Here is a 17,500-nt window from a genome sequence, read left to right as displayed (position 1 = left end):
ATTCGCGATGGTGGTGAACGAATCGCGATCTCAAGAAGTGGGTGAGAGAGGGATCTAGAAATGACTTTGGTTTGAAACGAATATTTTTGTGTTCGTGGATAGTCACACGGTAGAGCCACGCTCTCACCTGCCGGGCGGAGTTGTCGTACCAATAAGTCGCAGTTCAAACCCCACCACGCCGCGGAAAAAAAAAAAATTTTATTCTCTATTGTCTTCTGGCACTTTTCTATTCACTTCATATCTTGTTGTTACCAACATAAGTGCCTGCTCCACTCACTTTTCTGAATTAAAATTCACCCCATACACCGGAGCATACTCAATGTCTCAATCGTTTCTATGTTATATGTTTGTGTTGAGAATATTGGCTATTAAGCTTAACTGCTGGTCAAAATTATTCGCGATGGTGGTGAACGAATCGGCGATCTCAAGAAGTGGGTGAGAGAGGGATCTAGAAATGACTTTGGGTTTGAAACGAATATTTTTTGTGTTCGTGGATAGCTCACACGGTAGAGCCACGCTCTCACCTGCCAGGCGGAGTTGTCGTACCAATAAGGTCGCAGGTTCAAACCCCACCACCGCCGCGAAAAAAAATAATTTTTATTCTCTATTGTCTTCTGACACTTTTCTATTCACTTCATATCTTGTTGTTACCAACATAAGTGCCTGCTCCACTCACTTTTCTGAATTAAAATTCACCCCATACACCGGAGCATACTCAATGTCTCAATCGTTTCTATGTTATATGTTTGTGTTGAGAATATTGGCTATTAAGCTTAACTGCTGGTCAAAATTATTCGCGATGGTGGTGAACGAATCGGCGATCTCAAGAAGTGGGTGAGAGAGGGATCTAGAAATGACTTTGGGTTTGAAACGAATATTTTTTGTGTTCGTGGATAGCTCACACGGTAGAGCCACGCTCTCACCTGCCAGGCGGAGTTGTCGTACCAATAAGGTCGCAGGTTCAAACCCCACCACCGCAGCGAAAAAAAAATAAATTTTTATTCTCTATTGTCTTCTGGCACTTTTCTATTCACTTCATATCTTGTTGTTACCAACATAAGTGCCTGCTCCACTCACTTTTCTGAATTAAAATTCACCCCATACACCGGAGCATACTCAATGTCTCAATCGTTTCTATGTTATATGTTTGTGTTGAGAATATTGGCTATTAAGCTTAACTGCTGGTCAAAATTATTCGCGATGGTGGTGAACGAATCGGCGATCTCAAGAAGTGGGTGAGAGAGGGATCTAGAAATGACTTTGGGTTTGAAACGAATATTTTTTGTGTTCGTGGATAGCTCACACGGTAGAGCCACGCTCTCACCTGCCAGGCGGAGTTGTCGTACCAATAAGGTCGCAGGTTCAAACCCCACCACCGCCGCGAAAAAAAAAAATTATTCTCTATTGTCTTCTGGCACTTTTCTATTCACTTCATATCTTGTTGTTACCAACATAAGTGCCTGCTCCACTCACTTTTCTGAATTAAAATAATCAATATCAATTTGCATTGTCCTTATTTAACCCCTGTGTGTTTTAAGCAATTATGATCAAGGTAAGCTATCATCAGAGTAATATTTATTGGAACTAGAATCATGGAAAATATAATTACTCAATCAAAATAGTTATAGAGGCATTTAAAAAAGAAGTGTTTTAAATGTTTCGTCATTCGTGCAGATTCATTGAGGGCCACTTTTTGAGCCCTCAATAGAATCGAGTCTCTTCCGGGTTATGTGACCTACTGTTAGTTCACGATGTTCACCACATAATTCCAAATTCAGGCATGGCAGGAACAGTGATGCAACACTATGGAACAGGGCTACACTCAATAGTTTCATTGAGCTAGATAGATACGAATTAGATTGGAGGTCGAGATAAGTGATACAAATTTCATTGGAGGTCGAGATACGTGAATATAAATTACATTGGACGCCGAGATACATGAATACAAATTTCACTGGAGGTCTAAATAATATGTGAATACACATTTCATTGGAGCTCGAGATACGTTAATAATAATTTCATGGAGGTCGAGATACGTGAGTACACATTTCATTGGAGGCCGAGTTACGTGGATACAAATTACATTGGAGACCGGGATACATGATTACATATTACATTGGCGGTCGTGATATGTAATACAAATTTCAATGGAGGACGAGATATGTGAATTCAAATTAGTTTGGAGACCGAGATACGTGAATACAAAATGAATTGGAAGCCGAGATATGTGAATACAAATTACATTGGAGATCGAGATACGTGAATACAAATTAAATTGGAGTTCGAGATATATGAATACCTTCAGGTACGTCCTGAGCTGGCTGTCCTGCTTATTTTTCCTGACATGCGATGCAATCATCATGACGATGGACAGACCATAAATAAAAATGACAGCCACGACGTAGTAAAGGGCTCCTATGTCATCGCTATGGTGAGCCCGAGGGTCCTCAATATAGCCCACCCAGCTGTCGTTTGAATTGGGATCTGGCTGGAGCTTGATCAACAGTTGGCCGTTGACGTCCAGGGCGGTTCTGGTACAGAAAAAAACCAACGATCACGACAAAAGGAAAAAAGGATTGATCAACACGTAAATACACTTTTCCAGGGTTTGCTTTTATTATGTCGGTGTACCATATATTAACAAAAATTGATCATTATTGATAATAATTTTTTAAACCCTGTGTACTAGTAGCAGTAGTAGTAGTAGTAGTAGTAGTAGTAGTAGTAGTAGTAGTAGTAGTAGTAGTAGTAGTATTAGTATTAGTAGTAGTATTAGTATTAGTAGTAGTAGTAGTAGTAGTAGTAGTAGTAGTAGTAGTAGTAGTAGTAGTAGTAGTAGTAGTAGTAGTAGTAGTAGTAGTAGTAGTAGTAGTAGTAGTAGTAGTAGTAGTAGTAGTAGTAGTAGTAGTAGTAAAAAAAAAAGAAGTAAAAAGCTACGCTCATACTCTCAGGAACACCATATGTTCAACCACCCACAGGCCAATCCAGCCATAAACGGTACACAGTAACATGGATAGTGACTATGATACGCCATCTGTAGATGATGTTGAAGAAGAGCAAGTCTCAGCCGTCTGAAAGACAAGATATTGCACCACAAGTTGGAACCAATGCAAATTCAAGATTGTGATGGGATCTATAGGCGATCTATTCACTCTTAATTCACGGTCCAAATGAGGCAGCCCTGGCTGTAATGTTGGTCAATCTCCCATAGAGGCCAACTATCACTAACACTTCCAAGCTTGCATTCCGTGATGCTACATAGCGAGATGGACATATATATCCCGCCAGGTTGTTTTAGTCAAATATTGATGGCATTTAATATAAACAATTTTAAATCTGATGACGGCTTTTATACATGTACTTCAAGGATGAGGCATCCTTTCATTTCCATTTTGAATATTGCAAATTAATTCTTTCGTTGAAGAAAATAACATCTCAACAAAGTCTAGTCTTTCAATTGATTCCTTTGTTAATTATTATATTTCTCTTCCGGGATTTTAGAATAGCTGTAGGGTAGTCTTTGTGAGGTCTTTCTCAGAAATGCAGTAAAAGTGCAATATGCTTGAGACAAAACAATAAAACTTCATATTTTAAAATAAATGCTTAAAAATTGAGCTTTTATATAGCGCAATATCCACTAAACGTGCTCAAAGCGCTTTACAAAGGGTTCCTGGTCAACAGCAACATTTAATATGTAGGACGGGATATAACGCCTGCTAGGCGACATTATAATTTTTCGGACAAAGACAATGCTGTTAACGGCCAGGTACTCATTTTACACCTGAGTACGGTGAGAGAATGTGAGTAAAGAGCCTTTTCCAAAGACTCAACTATGCGCCGAGCGCGAGGCTCGAACCCAGGACCTTCCGATCCGAAAGCGAGTGTCATACCGCTTGACCACATAGCTGCACAAGTAGTAGTAGTAATAGTAGTAGTAGTAGTAGTAGTAGTAGTAGTAGTAGTAGTAGTAGTAGTAGTAGTAGTAGTAGGAGTAGTAGGAGTAGTAGTAGTAGTAGTAGTAGTAGTAGTAGTAGTAGTAGTACCAATACTAGTAGTAGTAGTAGTAGTAGTAGTAGTAGCAGCAGTAGTAGTAGTAGTAGTAGTAGTAGTAGTTGTAGTAGTAGTAGTAGTAGTAGTAGTAGTAGTGATAGTAGTAGTAGTAATAATAGTAGTAGTAGTGGTATTAGTAGTAGTAGTAGTAGTAGTAAGTAGTAGTAGTAGTAGTAGTAGTAGTAATAATAATAATAGTAGTAGTAGTAGTAGTAGTAGTAGTAGTAGTAGTAGTAGTAGTAGTAGTAGTAGTAGTAGTAGTAGTAGTAGTAGTATATGGATGGACGATTAGTTTTGTTTGTCTGCTTCCTTACTTTTTCCCCCTCATATTTTGGTTCAATTAATGGCTGTAGAGTGCAATTAGCTGAAGCATTGATGAAATCTGGTAGATGAGTGTAGATAGAGAACAGGATAGACCAGCGAATTTTAAACTATTTTATAGATAGACGGTTAGATTAATGGCAATATGGAATATGAGAGATAGGTGAATTGAAAGAACGAGAGAGCGTTAAAAAAATGTAAGAATATTGACGTGAATCTAAAGCTTTTGTGTGAATAATGTAGGGATCCGGTTCATCTCAATTAACTTTCTTTTGGAGAAATCTTACAAATCTCATTTATACAAAAGTCTAAAGAATACTGCCTTCTAATTGAAGACCCCAGAACTAAAAGTACTTAAATGACTTTTTACGTGCCTTTTAGCTAATCAGTGATAAACTTAAAACATAATCCCCTCAGTTCACTCAATAACTTTTTTTCATGATAAACCTGATCTAAGTCCACTATCTCAATATGTCAATTTTATTTTTTTGTATAGTCTATATGCGCTAATCCAAATTTTGATCTCCATTTTTTTTTCCAGAACTAACCAACATATTGTGACTTAAGTTCTTTAAGCACAAGGCTCTTCAATTGTGATTCGTCCATGTTGGACGTAATTATCTTCCGTCGTATACACGATCCACAGGAACGTTGCGAACAGGGCACAGCGAACTTTAATATTGATTAGACATTGTTCGATAGTTGTCGGGTTTCTTAGGAAATCTTCAAACTCTGGCTAATCATTCGACACTCGCGTAAAATATCGACATTCACATATTATGCGCGGGCACACACATATTATTCACGCACAGACACACTCCGACAGTGAGTCTAATCAGTAAGAAATATAAAACAAATGTTTGTCTCCGCAGTTGTACTACTTAAAATGATTTATTATTATCATTATTATCATTATTATTATTATTATTATTATTATTATTATTATTATTATTATTATTATTATTAATTATTATTATTATTATTATTATATTATTATTATATTATTATTATTATTATTATTATTATTATTATTATTATTTATTATTATCATTATTAATATTATTATTATTATTATTATTATTATTATTATTATTATTATTATTATTATTATTATTATTATCATTATTATTATTATTATTATTATTATTATTATTATTATTATATTATTATTATTATTATTATTACAATTATTATTACTATTATTATTAATGTTATTATCGCTATTATTATTTTAATAGAATTAGTAATAATAATAATAATAATACACATTTATATAGCGCTCATTCTCGTGTAAAACACAAGCTCTGGGCACTTTACAATATAAATATCAATTTTAAGTGAAAAAAATAAAAAAATAAAATAATAATAACAATAACAATTCATAGCCAGATCAAGGATTCATATAGAGTCAAGAAAAACAAATACAGTAAAAATGTGTCTTGAGATTCTTTTTAAAAGTAGGTAAAGACTTGCACTCCCTCAGACCACGTGGTAGTTCATTCCAAATCTTGGGGCCGAAACAAGCAAACGATCTATCACCAAATTTTGTTCTTGATCTTTTTTCCGAAATTTTCGTTTGGTCATTACATGATCTTAAAGTGTAATTTTCAAATTTACACATGACCACGTGATCTGTGAGATATGCCGGTGCTATACCAGCCAAACACTTATAAACAAGACACGCTGCTTTGTAATATGTGCGCTTTTCAATGGGCAACCAGTGGAGAGAGGCCAACAAAGGGGTTGCATGATCAAATTTTTTTTTGCCAAAAACTAATCTTGCTGCACTGTTTTGCAGTAGTTGCAATTGTTTAATAGAAGCCTGAGGCAAGTTGACAAGCAGCGAGTTACAATAGTCTAGTTTCGAAAAAATGAGGGAAACAACCAATGTTTTACATGTTCCAATTGCAATATACTGACGGATTGAACTGATTTTCTTCAATTGAAAGTATAAAGATTTACAGAGAGCAGAAATGTGAGCTGACATTTTCATTTCTGAATCAAAATAGACACCCAAATTTTTCACAGTCTTTGAAACCTTGATCTTTTCACCCCCAATCAACACCTCAAGACCATCATTCACCTTCAACTGCCCTCTATTTCCCACAATCATCACTTCTGTTTTTGACTCATTCATTTTCAACTTGTTTGCATCCATCCACTCCTTCACATCCGTCACACATTCTTCCACACGTTTCACAATATTTTCGAGATTTTTAGTTTTATCAGTAGCATAAAGTTGCGTATCATCTGCATAGAGATGATAGCGCAGCCCATGACCAGTGATGACATTAGATAATGGAGAAGTATACAAAACAAAAAGAATTGGACCCAAAACAGAGCCTTGAGGAACACCAAAAGACAATGTATGTTGACGAGAAAGTTTATCTAAAATCATAACCTGTTGCTTTCTGCCATCTAAATAAGATTCAAACCACTGCAAGACAGTCCCAGACAAGCCAAAGGTTATTAAGTCGTTTAATGAGAATACCGTGATCAATAGTATCAAACGCCGCCGAAAGGTCTAACAATGTCAGAAGAGAAACAGAACCTTTATCTAAAACATCAAGCAAATCACTCGCAACACAGCACAGAGCAGTTTCTGTGCTATGGTAAGAACGATAAGCTGACTGAAATTTTTCCCATAGATTGTTTTCATGGAGATGTTGTGAAAGACGTCTGAGTACAACTTTTTCAAGGATTTTAGAAAGAAATGGCAGATTTGAGACGGGACGGTAGTTACTAAGGTCATTTACATTGAGATTTTGCTTTTTTATGAGAGGCTTTACAATTGCATGTTTATAGATATCTGGGACTTGTCCTGAGATAAGTGACTGATTTATAATATAAGTTATGCAAGGTATCAATTCAGGAAGACATAATTTCAAAATATTAGTTGGTAAAGGATCTAAATCACATGACTTCGAGGAAGATGAAAAAATTATTTTAGAAATCTCTTCTTCAGTTGTTTCTTAAAACAAGAGAATCCCTGTGAACCCGAAAAAGGGTGGAAATTTATATCTTCATTTTGCACGAGGTCCAAATTGTTCCGAATTTTCGATATTTTTCCCGAAAAGAAATCTGAAAATGCATCCGGCTGCTTTTCTACCGGGATATTAGTGGGTAGACACATGCCCTTTTCTTCCCCTAAAAGTTCCTTTGAAACAGAGAAAAATTCCTTAGTGTCCCTCACTGATGACAGTTTTGTGTTATAATAGTTTCTTTTTGCTCTTTTGCAGGTGGTTTTATACTCATGCTTTTTTGCTATATATATCAGCCGGTCAATCTCAAGGCCCGATTTTCTCCACGATGCCTCTGCATTCCTTTTTTCCCTTTTGGCAGTTTTTTCACTCTGGTTAAACCACGGAGACGGTTTCCTGGAATTTATTATTCTAGTTGTCTTTGGCGCATGCCTGTCGATGACGTTGCGCAGTACCTCGTCCGTTTTCTGTGCTGATGGTATATCCATTCTTCCTAGTTCCTCTGACAGATTGTTTTTGAAGGAACTAATGTCTATTTTTTTTGGTATCCCTAGACACTATCTTGACTTTCTTTGCTTTCTCTTTGATGCATTTGAGAGTTGCCAGAATCAGATTGTGGTCTGAAATTTCTTTTTTGATATTTTTAATTGATTCAACAAGCGAGGGTGTGTCAATGATGAACCAGTCCAAGATGTGCCCCAAGTAGTAGTAGTAGTAGTAGTAGTAGTAGTAGTAGTAGTAGTAGTAGTAGTAGTAGTAGTAGTAGTAGTAGTAGTAGTAGTAGTAGTAGTAGTAGTAGTAGTAGTAGTAGTAGTAGTAGTAGTAGTAGTACAATTACTATAATAATAATAATAATAATAATAATAATAATTATTATTATTATTATTATTATTATTATTATTATTATTATTATTATTATTATTATTATTATTATTATTATATTACTATTATTATTATTATTAATATTATTGTTATTGATGATGATGATGATGATGATGATGATGATGATGATGATGATGATGATGATGATGATGATGATGATGAGCTTTGCATTGATTGACGTCTGTTATATTATGTACAGTGACCACCGGTTAAAACATCAATCAATGGACTTAGTTATCTTTTTTTGTTTGCTTTAGAGTAGGTTTTGATTTAAATGTAGAACATAATACAATCTTTTAAACCGGAAGGCTTTCAGCATTCATGAAAACTGCTGTTGATTGATATTTCTAAATCCCCCCTCACGTGTCACGGTTTAAATTAATGGCATTTTGCCTTAGAACAGCAACACGCAATTATAATTGCTGCTTGGATAGTGCTACACTGGTTTTTTTTTTTTTTCGAATAATTAACAATAGTCGTGACGTCATAGCTTCATTGCTTCCGGTTCTTGTCACGCTAAACTTTATAAATCGCTGATCTCATTAAACACTTCAATAATGTGCTCAACGATATTTCAAGAATAGATAATCACTTAAAAGTGGGATATGTAATAACATTTCTATATGCAGATTACATCATGCTATGTGAATTCATGCCACTATGAAAAGTAATTATATTGAAAAAGAAGTTTAAAACCGGAAGCGACGAAAATGTAACATCACATTATTGGTCACCACAGTACTGTGTCAAAGAAACGCAACTAGCTTTTTTAAAATGGAAAAAAAAATGATCATCCGATTAAACAAGATATTAATTCTTATTTGCTTAGCAGTAGTATGTATTTTAACGATTTAGAGCTGTAGAGTTTGTATATAAAAAAAACCCCCAAAGATAATCAAATTGACAATAATTGCATTTCTTTTCGATAATCAACTTCTGTTATATACGTTTAAGATAAAATAACATTGATCTGCGAGAGTTTGAATTAGGATGGGTGGTAAAAGTCATAACCACTTCATACCTATCAGTTTGCCTTCCAATTTGTGTGCGTTTATCACGATGTAATATCACAGTGATGAGTGGAAATACACAAAAAAAATTATATGACGCAATCCATTTATAAACTGTGTATCAATAATTGTGGGTAATTTTTCATGACCTGCGTATTTCACCTGTTTACTGAGGAAGGCAGTGGGCCGAAACGTCGTTTTTAATAAATCAATATATGTGTATATGTGTGTCACATTATCCATTTGTATTTTCTTTACATTTTGACTGATTCACTTAGATAATATCCTTAATTTTTAATAGCATAGAAGGCCTTCTATTTTGGCTAGAAGGCATGACGTGAAAGTAGCTATGGTATAAGTTTACGCTTCCATTGACAAAGTTCCAAAACAAACCAAAACCAGACAATGAATAACGTTACAGGTGAACCTTTCTCCAACTTCAATATCAAATACAATCCACGTCATTACGTGGAAAGGATGTGGAATGTTTACTTGGTTGAGAACAAATATTTATTGTTAATCACCGACATGAAAACTAGATATATTTTACTTACTTACTTACTTATCCTCTTGGTGCTTGATCATCACATACGACTGAAACGTTCACTGTTGGAGGCCTTTTTTGTATGTCATGTGTCCCCGAGACCAACCACAACTTTCATTTCTCTTTCGATGCTCCTCCTCCAGGTCTCCAGCGGGCGGCCCCTTCATTTCGTTCCTTGGGAAGGAGAGGGAGGGGAGAGGGCACCTGAGGGCTATCCTGGGAATGGGACTCTGATCCATTCTGAGGACATGTCCAGTCCATTCCACCTTCTCCTCTTTACAGCTTCAGATACTGGTTGAATTTGTGTGTGCTTAGCCAGTTCTTTGTTTGAAAATACTTTTTCCAAAAATATCCTCAGTATCTTTCTTAAGCATTTACATTGTCATAAAAAGGAATAAAACCCGTCTTTCAAAATGTTTTGACGACAATATTGCACGATTTGGTAGTCTAGTAAAAAAGAAAAAGGGGGGGGGGGGGAGGATACAGCGTGGCTTAGCGGTACGGTCTTTGCTTCGTACCGAGTTCGATCACCCGTCGCTGCGCTGTGTGGCCTTGAACAAGTCACCGCGCCCAAGCTCAATTTGCGGCGCTGCACCGCGGCTAACGCCTGGGTTATACCAGTCTTCCCTTGGAATAGACCCCTATGGGATGAATGAAAGGAATTTTGTTTTTATAGTAGGGTGGTCACGATAGGTCAGAGCACTCGCTTCACACGCAACTTGACAAAGGTCGATCCTGGGTGCAGTTGAGATATTATTTTACCCCCCCCCCCCCCTCCGCCTGATTACCCAGCATTGAATGAGTAGTTGGGTATGTTTAATCTGTAGGAAAGTACTTTGTGATATACAAGGGATAGTAAGCAATTGGTATTGTCGATTTCACGCTATAGAAACAGAAAGACTCCGGCTGCATTGGCCTATTGGCATTCATTTTACCTCTATCTGTAGGTCAATGGTTCAAATCCCACTGTTGGTAAGTTGAGTATTGTAAAAAAAAAGCTACGTATTATCATTTTCTCACCAAATCTAGGTAAAGAATTAGTACGTTGCTGGCAATAGGATTGTCTCTGTCGATAAGAAATTTTAATAGTACCCTAAGGAATGTATTTTATCTTGTCTTACATGTCGATGTTGACTGTAATCATGTAAGTGCAGAAATATCGCTTTCGATTTTTTAAACATAGGGGAAAAAAACCTGAGTAACTGTTGTTTTCACTGTGCTGGTAATGCAACCCCCCCCCCCCCCCCTCAATCTTATAATGTGTTTCGCTATTCTCAGTATTTGGATAACTGGGGAGTAGTTGTACTTTTTTCAAAATAACAAACGCCCCATCTGGAGCTTACACGGTTAGCGACGGACTTCCACTACGTGTAGTTTTGTTGTGTCTTAGAGACACATGTAAACCGCTTTGAGCACATTAAATGAATATTCCGGTATATAACAACTCACGTTCCATCCTGCCCGTAATGCAAATAAAACTCTTCATCGATCGCCTGACTCGGACTGCATAAACCAGTTAAGTGCAGTACTCTAGAAAAACTCGTATTAAAAAATTTGGCCAGAAAACTCGTCTTTCAAATATTGAACACTTTAATTAATCCTCAACTTCTCGAAGTCCCAGGTTTGAAAGTTTTTGCCATGATTAGGGTCATTTGAATAGGTCAATATTTGAAAGGCCAAATTCTTAAATACGAATTTCTTCCAGAGTACGGCAGTTAACTGGTTAAAAAGGCTTTTGAATTTTTTTTTACAACCTGCGACGACCTGATACAAAGCAAGGGTATTAGTTTCATATTTTCGCGAGTGGAATCCATTCTCATCCATTCACATCGACTTGAAGTCCGCTATGCAACGACAAAAACACGTTTTTCTCATTTGGACAAGAAAGCTTATTTCATATTTCAATTGAATGATATGACCCACAACATACAGAGAAATGAATCTCAAAGTTTTTAAAAGGAAATGACACTTTCGGGTATAATGTAAACTTAATATATCCCCATTCAACCGTATTCTGAATAAAAAATATTCAAGTATTCAAAATTTTGGCCAGAAACTCGTCCTTCAAATATCAATCAATTGAAAACATCCTGCCAAAAACTCACTGATCAGTTACTTAAGATAGTCAGTGAGTTAAGATATTTTTTTTTTGCCAAATTGAGGATAATTTTAATTAATCGATATTTGAAGAACGAGTTTCTGGTCCAATTATGTTTAAAGACGTTTGGTCAGATTACGGCAGTATAAGATGTAAATGTTTTTGGGATATTGTTCTTTTGGCCAATTGGCTACATTGAGAAATGGCTGTTTTGTAAGAGTACGACAGAGTAGTCTTAAACGTCTAATAATCGTTGTCATGGTTACCTAAGGTGAGATCAAATTAATATGCGGCCGAATAGATGGCGCAGTGACAATACATTTATCTTTGGATTGCAGATCAAATCCTGGTGGTATCAGAAGGATCTTTTTCTGTAATCTCAGCGTTTAAATGGCTTTTTACCTATTCGGCCATTAAAGACAAAACTCCTTTTTCCCAAGTTGGCCACAACTTTTATTTCACCTATCGATAATCTGAAATGACCACTGATTTGCCTCTTTCTCCTCTCTCTCTCTCTCTCTCTCTCTCTCTCTCTCTCTCTATCTATCTATCTATCTATCTATCTATCTTTCTCTCTCTCTCTCTCTCTCTCTCTCTCTCTCTCTCTCTCTCCATATATATATATATATATATAATATATATATATATATATATATTATACATATACATATATATCAATCTATCACATCCATATCTATCTATATACTGTAGGTCTATCTGTCTCTGTCTCTCTGTCTATCAGAAATATTAAAAAGCATACATAGAGTGCTGTATGCTATACCATTAAATAGCTGAAGGCAAATGCAAATTATTGAAGGGAAGGATAATTCCACATGAGAATCTGTGATAGAAAATAACCCCTAATTCCAGGAGTCCAATTCAGTGACAAATGACAGACATTGCTTCCGGTCTACGAAATTTTGTTGTTTTGAGGTTCTCAAGAACACGATTGCAAATCGAATTTCGTTCCTTTTGTATTTTTTTTTTATTTTGAAAGCTTTGTATCTGTTTGGGAAAGTCTTTAAAAGGGGGTAAAAATGTGAGGCAGTAATTGAGAATCGACAATACAGGAAACATCCCATTTTGATGATATTATATCTATCCAACATAGGTTATAAGACATAGAAGTTTGGTTAAGATATATTGCCTTTATTAATGAGAGAGGGTTTTATTTCTTTATCGCCATGGGTCACATTTTCACAAGTATGATAACCAAACGTATGTGCTTTATGGGGAAGGCACAGTAGCTAGGGTGACTGCTCAATGATCACTCTCTCTCTTTCTCTCTCTCTCTCTCTCTCTCTCTCTCTCTCTCTCTCTCTCTCTCTCGCTCGCTCAGAGAGGAGGAAGGTGTCGTGTCAGTTGGATCCCGAGTTTGACTTCGATAACATGAGATCTTTTATTCTCCGTTTTCATCTGGCCCTTCTCCATGCACGCCACTATATTTCTCATCTTTATTGATATATATATATATATATATATATATATATATATATATATATATATATATATATATATATAAAAGATATATATATATATATAAGATATATAAAAGATCAATAAAAGATCTCATGTTATCGAAGTCAAACTCGGGATCCAACTGACACGACACCTTCCTCCTCTCTGAGCGAGAGAGAAAGAGAGAGAGAGAGAGAGAGAGAGAGAGAGAGAGAGAGAGAGAGAGAAAGGAAGAGAGATAGATAGATAGATAGATAGATAGATAGAGAGAGAGAGAGAGAGAGAGAGAGAGAGAAAGAGAGAGTGATCATTGAGCAGTCACCCTAGCTACTGTGCCTTCCCCATAAAGCACATACGTTTGGTTATCATACTTGTGAAAATGTGACCCATGGCGATAAAGAAATAAAACCCTCTCTCATTAATAAAGGCAATATATCAATATATTATATATATATATATATATATATATATATATATATATATATGTGTGTGTGTGTGTGTGTGTGTGTGTGTGTGTGTGTGTTTATGTGTGCATACTGGGCTGTTAATCTCGTAAATAAACACATGCATGATATTAAACTGAAATTGAATGAAAATACAATGTTGAATTCAATTTAACAGAGATTAGATAGACACTAATATGCCATGATTTATATTTGCAATTGACTTCTCACAGCTTTTGATCATAGCGTTGGTGATCTTATTTGACATTAATAATTTCTTTTATCTAACTCAGTTTTTCTCTGCCTCCTTTTACATCATCCCATAATCTCCATCTAGCATAGGATCTCTTAAATCGCTATAACACTTCTGTCAAATTGTATTCTGATATTTACGCCCCTGGTCTGCCCTGACAAAATCATACAAACATAATATAGATCTAATAACAATCATATTAACAATCTCCGCGAGACATCACGTAATTTGTCGTGTTCACAAAATTGTCGAGAGGGCCGTTCAATAGTTTCTCATCATCATGACATCCGTTGTCACCATAGTTTATATCTTTAACACAACCAAACTCTTTTTAACCAGTTAACTGCCGTGCACTGTAGAAAAAAAAACCTGTATTTAAACATTTATTTGGCCAGAAAACACGTTCTTCAAATATCGATCGATTTAAACGACTCTCATCTTGGCAAAAAACTCTCAAACCTGGGACCTCGCGAGGGTCATTTAATACAATTGATATTTGAAGGCAGAGTTTTCTGGCCAAATTTGTAAATGTGTTCGTGTTTTTCTAGAGCACGGCTGTTAACTGGTTAACGTGAGACCCTGAAATCATGACCTGATTGGTGACATAGCTTTCCATAATAATATTCTTTAAGAAAGCCACACTAGAAACACATTTTGTTTAATTTTGCAATTTACTTGACGATGAATTTATTCTTTCATTCCTGAGTTCAGATATTCGTTCACACATCTTCCATTCATTCCTTCATCAACGAATATCTATATAATTATATAACCGTACGCAAAATGTTGTGTTATAGAAATAATAGATGTCCCCCTCCCCATTTTAACAATAGAACCACAACAATAGTTGTATCATACCTAAAAAGAAATATCACTTTGCCATTCTTTCAATCATTCGTTCAACCATCCATTCAGTCCGACGTGTTATTATTAGCAGGTCTGATAACCCAACTCGTTATGGGCTCACTGGAAGGACTCTCAAACCAACACAAAAGACTGTCCATTACAACAATGTTAGATCATGCATTCTGTTATCAGACCTGATAATTCAGTTACTTTATTATTATGTTTATATTAAAAATTGAGCATTTATATAGCGTAATGTCCACTAAATGTGTTCATAACGCTTTACAATGGGTAACTGATCAACAGCAACATTTAGCATGTAGGACGGGACATGACGCCTGTTAGGCGATATTACAATTTTTCGGACAAAGACATCGTTGTTAACGGCCAAGTACTCATTTTACATCTGAGTAATGTGAGATAATTTGAGTAAAAAGTATTTTCCAAGGACTCAACTATGCGCCGAGCGAGGCTCGAACCAAGGACCTTCCTGTCCGAAAGCGAGTGTCATACCACTAGACCACTTAGCTGCATATATTTCAGAAGATACCTGATTTATTCCAGACTTTGGTCGTTATGATACTCTAAGAGGTTTCACAGATGAAACGCGTGCTCTTGTAAACGACACATGCATTAAATTGTCCCAACTAGCGGGAAACCCCTGTGGTGCAATGGTGGCAGGTTTGCCCGCTATTCAGGAAGTCTGTGATTCGATTCCTAGTCCCTGATTTTTGGGGGATGATTTTTTCTGCTATTTCACTTTCTGCTTTGTCTGTTTCATACACGCCTTTTTAGATTTATTATTTTAAAGTTAAATGCACGCCCGGCATACGTTTCTTTTTAATATCTAACACTGTAGAATTATGTTGCTTGGTGTCATACAGCATGTTTGAGTGAAAATTGTTACGTTACTATTAAGCGTTTTGAGCTTGTTGAGATACGGGTTAAGGCCCTATATTTAAAAAAAACATATAATGTTATTATTATTATTATTATTATTATTATTATTATTATTTATCAGAAAGATAGAAGTAAGAGATAGAGCTTGTTGTGATCAATATACTGGCCTCCACATCTGTCTTAGCTGACGAGTTATGTCTCATGGCCTAAATTCACGACCACCCCCTCCCCACCCCCACCCCCTATATTCAAGATATGACCTCACCATATAACAAAAATCGACAGCTTATGTGCTTAGCAAAAAATCATTTATACGTATGTTTCAAAATTAAACTTAAATGATAGGGCCATACCATGTCTTCACAAAGCTGAACACTTGGGTGGGAACTCTCTTACTCTGTCAGTTAGGCAAGTGAGCAGCGTCGAAACTTTTCAGCAACTGTCTCAGTTTTGGTTTTAAATATTTTGATATCTATACTGACTTCATATTGCTGATCGCTGTGTTTTTATATGAAGTTCAATCAATATTGTTCGGAGTTTCTATTCTTGAGTGGATTTATGAGTGAGGCTTGAGAGTAAATGATATGTTTATATGGCCTTTTGTGTTTATAAAGTCGCTTTTGGTTTTCGACGTAAAGCGCTATATCAGTGTAATTTATTATCTCTCACTGGTGGAACAAACCAAGAATCAAACGCATTTCCTCTTTAAACAAAAGATACACGAATATCGTCTATAATATTTACTGTTTGTCACAAAATTCACAATTTGACGAAACCTTTCATTGTTTTAAGTACCGTGTACGGTGCTGGAACTAAACAACTAAACATCAGTTTAACACTATACTCGTTTACTTCATAACAGACCCATTCAATGTTATTCACGTTGAGTGGTAGAAATCAATAAATGAGTTAGAGCACAGCATGCATTGCCATAGCTGATAGTGGTCCTGGTAACATCGGGATGAATTACAAATTCAAAATGATATCACACAGAATCTGTAACCTCTCTTTGAAGTTTATTGTTTTTCAAGAGAGCAGGAACAAACATCACCTAAAAACCCTAAAAAAAAACTAAAAAAAAAAACAAAAAAAAAACAAAGAAAAACAAACAAAACATACATATAGCACGCTATGTGGTACTCTTTACTTAATGGTTTATGGTCATTTTGTTCTCTTTGACCAGTCTGTCTACGCCAAATGATTGGGTAGCTGAGTCTTGTCTGATCTTGCGGAAACTAGTTATCCGGAGGTTAGCATTTCATCCAAAGAGTTAATTGAACGTGAAATTAACCAGTTAACTGCCGTACTCTGGGAAGACATGTATTTAAAATATTGGCCAGAAAACTCGTCCTTCAAATCTCGATTGATTTTAATGAACAATTATCGAACGATTTAAAAGACCAAATATCGATCGATTTAAATGACTCATCTTGGCAAAAACTCTCAAACACGGTACCTCGTGAATTTTCTGGCCAATTTTTTAAAACACTTGTTAACTGGTTAAGTCAATTAGCAATAATTGTTATTGTCCATTTACAGATATGTAAGACTGGGTCAACTCTGGCTTACTGGGTCTGCGGCTTCAAAGGGCTATCTGAATCTCATTATTATATTATTTTATTTTTACATTAAGTTTCAGGCTAGAGACATTTTGACAAGTTGTAGGTCACGTGAATCTTGTGATTAAAGAAGTAAAACTAAAACCTTTACCGCC

At 35.8% G+C, this 17,500-nt stretch overlaps 2 protein-coding genes across 5 annotated transcripts in view; both read right to left on the bottom strand.

Moving 5' to 3' along the window:
- LOC144981136 (carboxypeptidase B-like) overlaps positions 1 to 17,500 on the bottom strand; it is a 438,762-nt gene that overhangs the window by 88,664 nt on the left and 332,598 nt on the right. The gene's annotated exons all lie outside the window — the stretch shown is intronic.
- The window catches only part of LOC144981165 (uncharacterized), a 90,724-nt gene that overhangs the window by 23,225 nt on the left and 49,999 nt on the right, over positions 1 to 17,500 (bottom strand). For both annotated transcript variants that reach the window (XM_078929323.1, XM_078929324.1), the window contains one exon: positions 2,300 to 2,531. In XM_078929323.1, the coding sequence (XP_078785449.1) occupies positions 2,300 to 2,531 (232 nt within the window). The remainder of the gene's footprint in view (positions 1 to 2,299; positions 2,532 to 17,500) is intronic.

This window comes from Berghia stephanieae, chromosome 1, assembly GCF_034508935.2.
Source record: "Berghia stephanieae isolate SIO BIC M18660-M18661 chromosome 1, UCSD_Bste_1.3, whole genome shotgun sequence".
In the NCBI taxonomy this organism is placed as follows: Eukaryota; Metazoa; Mollusca; class Gastropoda; order Nudibranchia; family Aeolidiidae; genus Berghia; species Berghia stephanieae.
This window is presented reverse-complemented; position numbering and strand designations above follow the sequence as displayed.